The 9,949-nt window shown below is 39.4% G+C and overlaps 1 protein-coding gene across 1 annotated transcript in view; it reads left to right on the plus strand.

Annotated features, from left to right (window-relative positions):
* The window catches only part of SUGT1 (SGT1 homolog, MIS12 kinetochore complex assembly cochaperone), a 28,138-nt gene extending 21,619 nt beyond the window's left edge, over positions 1-6,519 (plus strand). The window contains exons 11-13 of the mRNA XM_061374286.1: positions 3,824-3,914; positions 5,189-5,370; positions 5,989-6,519. Coding sequence (XP_061230270.1) covers positions 3,824-3,914; positions 5,189-5,370; positions 5,989-6,090 — 375 coding nt within the window. The 3' untranslated portion in view covers positions 6,091-6,519. The remainder of the gene's footprint in view (positions 1-3,823; positions 3,915-5,188; positions 5,371-5,988) is intronic.
* The last annotated feature ends 3,430 nt before the right edge of the window (positions 6,520-9,949 follow it).

The raw sequence follows: 9,949 nt of genomic DNA on the forward strand, positions 1-9,949 counted from the left end.
CTGGTTGTAACTCTGGCGTCTTTTCTCATAGCTAGTGCTTGGATTAAGCTGTAAACAGACTTATCTAAATGTCTGATAGGTTTTAAAAAAATTGATCACTTTTATGGTTGGATGGGGCTTTGAGCAACTTGCTCTAGTGGAAAGTGTCCCTGCCTATGGTAGGGGGGTTGGAACTAGATGAGCTTTAAGGTCCTTTCCAACCCAAACCATTCTATGATTCTGTGAAAATTCTGTCAATAGAAACTTGTTTATATCCTTTCACTGTGGATGGGATTTCTTCTACATGGTGAATCCCCCATTTGACCCTCTTCTCAGAGGGGTACAAGTTTCTCTCAAGTTATTATTTTAAACAAGTAGTGCATTAATTACTCCATCAAAATGCCATGTTTCTTTTCCCTTTTGCTTTGCTCACTTTGAACCCCAAATACCAGGAATTTTAAAATTATAACAGAAAGTGGATTATTTCTGCTTTGGAACTTCTCATACGTCTGGAGTACTGTGTCCATTTTTTGGGCTACCCAATGCAGGAAGGGCTCTAATGTAGTGGAGGAAATCCTAATGGAGAGCTACTGAGGTAGTCAGGTGCCTACACAACATGAGCTACAAGGAGAGGCTGAGGCATTAGGCTTGTCCTTAAGTGGCATGCAAACCACTTAATTTGCAATGAAATTTTCCTGTCTTTTATTCTGAAATTGTCATGAGGCACACAGGCATATGTTTTATGAAATATAAATGTTAAATCAAAGTAGCTGGCAAAGTGTTGATGTATTTCTCTTGCCTGAGTACTGTATTTTTTTTCAAAGGAGAGGAAAAAGCTGACAGTACTTGGTGTGTCAAATAGAACACAAATGTCCGTACTGAGATGGAGCTTTGCCGTGTGATAGCTATCCGTGTCTGCTTTAAAATGTTCATTAAAATGCATTTATTGCCGTTTGTGCATGTAATTGGGACTGGCAAAGTTATTTCTCCTTAGATCAAATAAAGCTCTCAAGTTGACGAAATTTGCACCTTCACAAGCAGAATTGGAGAGCTTTATATTTTTGAAAGTGTGGTTATATAATGGTATGAAGCTAATGATTTCCTTAGTTTTGCTCCTGCCTGCCACTTTGCCTAATGAGTAACTTCAGTTGAAGTGGATGGAGTATATGGAGTAGAGGTTGAATCGTGTCATAAATACATTCTGTCTCAGTTCTTCAGCCTCTATGCTTCTAGCTCGGCAGGGGTGGAATGGTTTAGATTTAAGAAATCTGCATCTTACACTGGCAATTAGTTTGCAGCATTTCCTTTTCCTTAGGGATGTTTGTCATGTAGTACAGTTCCAGAGAGGAAAGTGTAAGAATTAGCGGATTAAAAAAAGGAGAGGGGGATCTCTGGAGCACCAAATGTAAGGATCTTCCTTTTTTTCTTCTTTTTATGTGTGAGCAGAGTACTGTGAATACCCAAAGGTCTTTATAAGGGTTCTTTGCGGAGGGTTTTATTCTGAGAAGAAGAAAGTCTGTGTTCAGGAGTAGCTCACATCAGGCATTATATTGCATTAGAGGTCATTCTCGATGTTATTAAATAGTCTGTATGTAAGGTATTGAAAGATATTGGTGAAAATCCTGAAGTGTAAGAGGAGATAGCAAAGGAAGAAACAAGTGGAACAGAAATGGAAGAGGTATAGTACTGAGCAGCCTCAGTATCGTTACTCTCTTCCTGTTTTTAAATGTGGGGATACACTAATAAGCAGAGTATAAAACCTTAATTTTAAGGCCTCCTCAACTGAATTATGGAACTGAGTTGACAATACAGTTACCTCGGGTTGAGAAGAGTTACATAAGCAGAGGAGAGACAGGTTGTTTTAAATGAATACTTACGTTTTGCTTGCAACTAATTAGTGCCTTTGTAAGTAGCTAATTAACTAAAATGTTTCGCTCATGAGATCCAAATCCATTGAAAGAAGAAAACCTACTGGTTCTGGCGCTCATGGAATGACTTGTTTGTCTCATATGTAGATACACAAATATTTTTTGCTTCCGTAAGTTAATCACAGAGCATTAGATTTATGAGTGTAGGTGTTCAAAAATGAACTTCAGGGTGGTAGTTTCCACATTGTTATTAGAAAAGTCCAGTGGAAGTTTTGCTGACTTCTTTTGTTTTACTGGAGGCCAATTACTGGCACAGTTTGAATGCTGCGTGTGCAGAGTTCCAACAGAAACCTCTCTCTGGGTCCTTACAGATCGCAGTATTGAACTCTGGAATATTGGCCTTCTTTAGGCACAGGAGGTTGAGCAACTAGATTAATCCAGTATTTTAGTTTTATTTGATTATCTTTGGTCCTGCAACTTTCACTGTTTTAAAAGCTGAGACTCTGATGCTTAATTTGTGACTTGAAAAGTTGCTAAAAAGCTTGGGAATCCAGCAGGGAGTGGGAAGTCAAATACGTGTGGGTGCTGGATTTACAAATTTGTTGAAACTCTCCCTACTTTGAAGGGTATTTTGTGCTGCAAGTCTTAAACTTTCTGTTGTTCACAGTAGAAATTAGTGGTGGAAAAACAGGTATTTGAATTTGTCTAGGGAAATGGTAGCTTCCTAAGGAGAAAATAAAAAAAAAAACCAAACAACAGAGCAACCATAATTGAATATTCTGATTCTTAAAATGCAGCATGACTGCAAACATGGAAGCTTTGAAACTTAAATGAGCTCATGTGCTTAATTTTGTAAGGTATTTCAGGCTGCTTACCAGTGACTGATTTGAAGAATGGATTAAATGAATTTCAGATTTCAGATCAGCATGATGCTGTGTGAGGAGCTTGCTGTTAGGATCTCCAGGGTTAGCTTGTACAGTGGTGCCTTTGTTCTTGGGTCTGCAGGGATCCCCAGGTTATAGTGGCTTTAGGCAGAACTAAGAACTTGCTTCTGCTGAGCTGTTCACCAGTGAGGAATTGCTGAAGTTTGGCAAGCACTGGTTTTAGTTAATTAATAGCATTATATGAACTTTGTGACACTTTCTTAAGTGAATATGTCATTTGTAGTGACATTAGACAGCCCTTGTTTCATAGGCATTGTTTTCCAATTTTATAACCCTGTAACCAAAAAGATAAGGTTAATGATGAAAAAAACATTTCAGTATGGTTGTGTAAAAGGATATGTGTAGTTGTGACTAGGGCATGACATACTTCATATTGTTTCTTCTATGATAATTGCAACCATATCCATTTTTAATTGCCGGTTTTGTCAGTGAATGCTAGACAGCTCTCCATAGCAGTGTTTGTTCATTGAACCAAATGAATACAGCTTGTGAATTTCTCAAGTGGGAAGATCTGCACAGTGCCAGGGTGTTTCTCTGGTTTGTGTAGCACACCTCAAAAACCAAAATGTTTTTGGTGGATGAAATGTAAATATTATACCTAGATAAAGCTGTATTTTGTAGTCCTTTAAAGTGCCATTTAATTATTAGAGCTAACTGGCAAGAAAGGGATGCTTCAAAGATAATACCTTGGTGCTTGGCAGTGTAGAGACATTGGGACTGATGACTTTTGGGATGCCATAATTTACCAAAAGAATCAAATGAACAGTAAGCCGAAGAAATATGCAGAAATAAATAAAAGGGTAAAAGTCGGACATAGGAGCTGTGCAGCCATGTTAAAGCTTAGCTGACATGTGGCTTGAAGTCACGTAACTTTGTCTTGTAAGGGAGGTAAATAGGCTTCATGTTGTAGACTGTGTTTCTGAAAGCAAATGCATTCATTTTCTTGCTGCTACAGGATCCAATTACTTTGAAACTCTTTGGCAGAAGTGTTTGCCATCTGGATTAATTTGTTCGTTGTCTTTTGTTTTGTAGGTTGAGATAAAAATGAAGAAGCCAGAGGCTGTAAGATGGGAGAAGCTGGAAGGCCAGGGAGATTCTCCTAAATTAAAGCGATTTACACCAGGTTTGTTCTCTGGAAGTTTAAATATTAAATGGTTTACATGTATTAAGTTACTTGCAGTTATTAGTAATACCTTTTATGTTAAATATTGTTAAAAAACAACTTCGTATTTACAATGGAAGGCCTAATAGTCTTGTTTTTGCTGCCAAGAACTGACAGAGAAGATCTGCAGGGTGTTACTATAACATTAATATTAAATTTAGTCATAACTTCTATTAATCTGATGGATTGTTAAGGTTATATGCTTGTCATTAATTCCTTTGGTCTTACCTGTTTGGCTGTCTGTTTTGGTCACTGTTTTGCTGTTCTGTGCATTATTATGCCTCTACTGTTGGTTAAATTGTAGAATAGTTTGAGTTGGAAGTGACCTTAAAAATCAAGTGCCAGCCCTCTGCCATGGGCAGGTTGCTCAAAGCCCTGTCCAGCCAGGCCTTGGACACTGCCAGGGATGGGGTATTTGCCACTTTCTTGAGCAACGTGTGCTAGTGCCTCACCACCCTCACAATGAAGAACTTCCTGATGTTTAATCTAAACATCCTCTCTGTCAGCTTGAAGCCATTCCCCCTTGTCCTGTCCCCCTTGTCAAAAGTCCCTGTCCAGCTTTCTTACAGGCCCCCTTCAGTACTGGAAAGCTGATTTAAGGTCTCTGTGGAGCCTTTGAGCTTTTTCCTCCCCAGGCTGAGCAAGCCCAACACTCTCAGCCTTTATTCATAGGAGAGGTGCCCCAGCCTTCTGAGCATCTTCGTGGCTTCCTTTGGACTCGCTTCCATAGGTTCATGTCCAGTTAAGTATTACTTGCTTAAGTATTCCATCTCTCTTGGAGTTTTTCAAGGCAGATTAAGAGTCTGAGAGAGTTTGAATTTCCTGATTTGATAATTTCGGTATTTTTTTTAATTTAGATCAAATTTCCCTATGGCTCTAGGCTGCTGGTTGGGGTTTTTTTTGGTTTTCCCCTCTGTCCACTAGTGTCTCCTGCCTTGTTTTGACTTGAGACTTCATCTGTGTTGCAATTGTCTAGCTTTTTTTTTTGTCGGATTGCTAAATTATGTAACTCTGTTCACTTGAAAGGAACCTTTTGCTGAACTAAGGCTGTAGCCTTAGTTTTCTTTATTTTTTGCTACTGCAGTGCTTATATCAGTGAGGAGGAATCAATTTGCATTTTCAGATTTATAGTCCGTTATCATCTCTGATTCATCAAACACATGTGTGTCTGTGTGTTCTCTGCTGCTCTAAAAGTCGTGAGAAAATCCTTAGTTAAGTGACACTTCTGTTTTCAGATTCTCAGCACTTATATCCATCATCCTCTCACTATACGAGGAACTGGGACAAACTGGTAGTTGAAATCAAAGAAGAGGAGAAAAATGAGAAATTAGAAGGAGATGCTGCTTTAAATAAACTCTTCCAGCAGATTTATTCAGATGGTACAGATGAAGTGAAACGTGCCATGAACAAATCATTTGTAAGTCTTCATTCTTTGACGAAACATGTTAACTTTTGTGCACTTGACAACAATTTACTAAGTTTACATGAATCAGGAAACTTCCAGCTACCAAGACCTTGGGCCTATAATGAATGGCAGTGGTTCTTTTGGAGATACTGGTATAACAAGTCTCACTGAAAGCTACAGTTGTACATTAATGAACATGACTCTTTAAGTCTAAGGTTGGGCTTTATCACTGGTCTTTCTGTTTCAGTCAGTGTTGTCAGAGGAAGTACAATTTTTGCCTCAGGGCTTGAAGACTTGCTATGGGTGAAAGGGTCAAATTCCTCTTAATTGTTTGTGTCTAGCTCCTTCCTCATAAGAAAGAACATTACTTGACTCTTCTAAAGCTTGTTGTTAATGAAGTGACATCTTATTGTGTCCGGTACTGTAAAAATACTGTTGGGCTGAAGATTATGGACTGATGGCTTTGACAAATTTTACTCTGTCTTTTCACAGAATTCCTTTATAATTGCTGCTGCACAAAGTGTAATTTTTTATGCTTCTTCAGAATTTGTTCATCTGCTGTAAGAAATGCGGCTTTTATATTGCTAGAATTTCTCTAGCAAACTAAATAAGCTTTCTCTCATATTGCAGATGGAGTCTGGAGGCACAGTTCTGAGCACCAACTGGTCTGATGTTGGTAAAAGGAAGGTAGAAGTAAATCCTCCTGATGACATGGAATGGAAGAAGTTCTAATCCTGTTTTTAATCTTTTACCATCGATGTGTTGCCATAGTCATGTACTGACCACTGTATGGACATAGCATTCTTGGATTCAAAGCACTGAATGTTCCCTTGGAAGTAGGAATTGTCTTTACATTTTGCGTGCTTTAGAAACTCCTTCATCCGCAGATGTTAAAGACATACTCAGGAGTGGAACCTTGTTTTCATCATCTCTGTCTGATTTTTGGAAGTCAAGCCAATCAATCTAAATTTTCTACCACCTTTATCGGCTCTGCTCTTTGGGGATAGGGTGATCTCTAATGACTGGTCAGGATTATTGCCTTACACCTGGTTTCTGTTCAATAACTTATTAGATCTTGGCAACTTTGGGTGAAAACACTTTTCAACAACAGTGTTAAAATTGTTTGCTCTTTAACTCTGCTAAATAAAACTGTAAATATAACTTTTTCTATATGGAAGCTGCTTCATTTTATTTTTAGTAATCTTGGGGTTTGATGGGGAAATCACTTAAAGCATATAGGTAAGGATGTGAATACACAGCTTAAAAAGCTGGCATGTATAGGAGCAAAATGTGCTTTCAGTGAGGAGGGTGAGATTGCTATTCTTGATGCAGACACAGAGTTTCCACTTTTGGAGTCCTTCCACCTGAGCGATAGGTTGAACTGCAGTTGTATGTGATGAGAGAAAGTCAGTTGTGGCTGTAAGTCTCTGTATACAGAAAAGTGGGTCCTTTGCCTTCATGTTCTATTGCAATTGCCTGAAATCAAAGATAGCAAGAAGTTGCTTTAAGTTGTTACTTCATTGGAAATGCTTTATATTTTAAAGAAGAGCCCATGAGTCCTTCATTTTTTCCATCATGATCAAATTGTAAATAACAGTATTTACAGAAAAAGAACTCAGAATATAATACTGCCTATGCTTGTACTGCTTGGATATGGGTCAGAAAGGGCTTGCAGATGATCAGAAGTCACTGGTCTCATGGTCCTGGGCACCCAGCTCTAGGTGACCCTGCTTGAGCAGGTGGGTTGGACAGGGTGACTTTCAGAGGTCCCTTCCAACCCCAGCCATTCTTTGAGTGATACATAAACTCACAAGGTTGTGGTAAACATGCCTAGTCCATATGCTGCTGTCTGTTGGGAATTAAGAGTACCTAAATAGTCCAAAATATCATGAATTGCAAATATTGGCAGCAGCCTGAAAGCCATTTTGTTCCTTGCTAACTGTTGGATGCTGCTTTAAGTTTACTACTTTTCCTTACATTCCTAATGATGCAGGGTTTTCCAGATTATTTGTTATTCTGCCTGTTTTCTTGGTATTTGGTATGTTATTTTACTGCAGTGAGAATTGGATGAGCTTGGTAAAATACAAAGGCTATTAGAACAGGTGTTTTAGTAGGACAAGTGAAGTCTGCAGCTGTTACAGTAATAGATATATGTAAATGATGATTGAGAACTAAGGAGGAGGAAGAAAGGATGTATTCAGTGCTTTCTGAGTACTAACAATCTAGGATTTGCAGCAGTTCTGACAAAGTGCAGTGGGTTTTTTTTCCTACTGTTGTTGCTATGCGTGTGCAGTAGATAGGTACCAACAGTTTAAAATCTCACAAATCCTTTTAAATAGAGAGTTTGGTTTTGGGTATTTGCCATAGGTATGAACTTCATCATACTGGACAGCTGTAGACTGTGACCACAGTCTTGACATAACTGATTATTTCTTGATGTGCTCAGATCATGATTATCCTATACAGCAAGCTGGGCAGTGATTTATTCTTGAATAGCTTTTAGTGTCAGAATTGATTCGTGTTTTCCAAAACTCAAATTTGATGACCTTCAGAACGGAATATTGTACTGGCGAAAGGAGATAGATGGAATTTAGGAAGGGTTTTGTATGTGCCTTACCTCTTGACTCTTACTGAGCAATGTCTGCTTCTTGGAAGAGTTTGTGAAAGGGTATATTGCAGCATGTTTCAGTGAAGATTTGTTAGCTTCAGTGGGGAATCCCTTGCCCTTCAGAGAATTGTGAGTAGCTAGTTACTTAATATGTACAGCATTTGCCATCCATATGGGATGCTAACATTGCAGGTAACTTTATGCGGAACAGGAATTTGAACTCCATTCTTCTGGATAAGTGCTTTGCTGCTTTTTATTTATGCTCTGAAAGGCATTCCTTCCTTTCTAAATGTAGAAGGAAAAGAAATGTCTGAGCAGTTGGCTTTGTCACAAAATTGGGTTCTTGTCTTCTGGCGAGCCTTGCTTTATAAATGTCATTCAGAGCACTTAACAGCGCTTAGCAAAGACTTGCAATGGGAAAAGCCTAGATAAAAATCTCTTAAATAGAAATGAAAAAGTAATTTGAGAACGTTTTGTGCCAGTCAAGTTGTTCTTACTTAACTGAAGAGAACACAGAAGGTGTTCCTCTGTCTACTTTCACTTACAAAAAGACCATGGGAATATTTGGTCAGATTGACACAACATATTCCTGTATTCAGTGGGTACTGTATCACTGCTTGGGGTTCAATGCACTTAGCTTAAGGCAAGAAGTAGAATAAAATGCATTGCTACTTACGTGCTCTTGAGGCATGTGTAATGCAAATATAATGGTTTAGCTCCAGGCTAAAACTTGCAGCAGTCAAATGGTAGACCTCCCTGTCCATCTCAATTCTGTAGCCCAAGTTTGCAGGTCTAAATGTAATTCCAGCATGTTTCTGAGCAGGGACAGGTAATCTTGTGTGTGTTGTACTTTAGGTGAACTAGTGGTGGCTCTTGCTGCTTTACTGGGGGTGGTGGTTTCTGGTGGGAGGGGATTGGATTAAAGCAGTAGGCAAAATTTCCATATAAAGTTTGGGGGAAGATGCTTCATGAACTTTGTGAACAGTATATGCTTTGTTCTTGACAAAACACATGCACAGAATGGTTCCGGAAGCCCCTAAGTCAAGAGGAAGATACCAGGAAGCTTGAAGGCTGAACACAGGCTGTGAAGGGTAACGGGGACAACAGGAATTTCCTTCAGGATTAGAGAGGGTGACTGGAATTGAGGTAAGTGGAGGTGAGGCAGTGAGTTGGCTGGAGGCAAAGAGCTGCCTGCAGTGACAGAGTGGATGATGTCTTAATTGTGTTAAAACCTCTCTTGAGGGCTTTTTTTTTTTTTTTCCCTCAAGCCTTTTGGTTATGTCTGGATAGTCCAGAAGATACAGGCAGTTTTACCTCAGTGCTCTGATTTGTAGTCCTATTGTAAATACAGGAACAGCAAAACAAGAGGTAACAGTAGCCTTCCCATTTAATACCACAGAAGGGATTACTCTACTACTGTTGTGGGGGTCATAGAAAATGCCTGTCTTGTGTCTTTAAGACTGCCTCTCCTACCTTTGGTATATACACAGTGTTGGTTTTTACCAACATCTTTTGATGAGCATCTCAGAAGTAGAAGATGATGGTGCTGCTGGTTCAGTCTAACTCTGAATAGAGATCTGTCCACCCTGGTGTGCCAATCAGCAAAATCAACAATCTGTTCTTTGCCAACTGTAGTTCTGTGCTTCTCTACATCTTTTTGTTTAGTGCCTCCCGTATGAAGACAGGCTGAAAAAGTTGAGGCTGTTCAGCCTGGAGAAGAGAAGGCTGCGTGGAGACCTCATAGCAGCCTTCCAGTATCTGAAGGGGGCCCATGAGGATGCTGGGGAGGGACTCTTCATTTGGGACTCATAGTGACAGGACAAGGGGCAATGGGTTAAAACTTGAAACAGGGGAAGTTTAGATTGAATATATGTTCTTTACTGTTAGGGTGGTGAGGCACTGGAATAGGTTGCCCAGGGAAGTTGTGAATGCTCCATTCCTGGTGGTGGTCAAGGCCAGGTTGGACAAAGCCTGGAGCTGACA

The sequence above is a fragment of the Neopsephotus bourkii genome, unplaced genomic scaffold, assembly GCF_033783945.1.
Source record: "Neopsephotus bourkii isolate Nb327-2 ecotype Australia unplaced genomic scaffold, CSIRO-AGI_Nbou_v1 NB_1637, whole genome shotgun sequence".
In the NCBI taxonomy this organism is placed as follows: Eukaryota; Metazoa; Chordata; class Aves; order Psittaciformes; family Psittacidae; genus Neopsephotus; species Neopsephotus bourkii.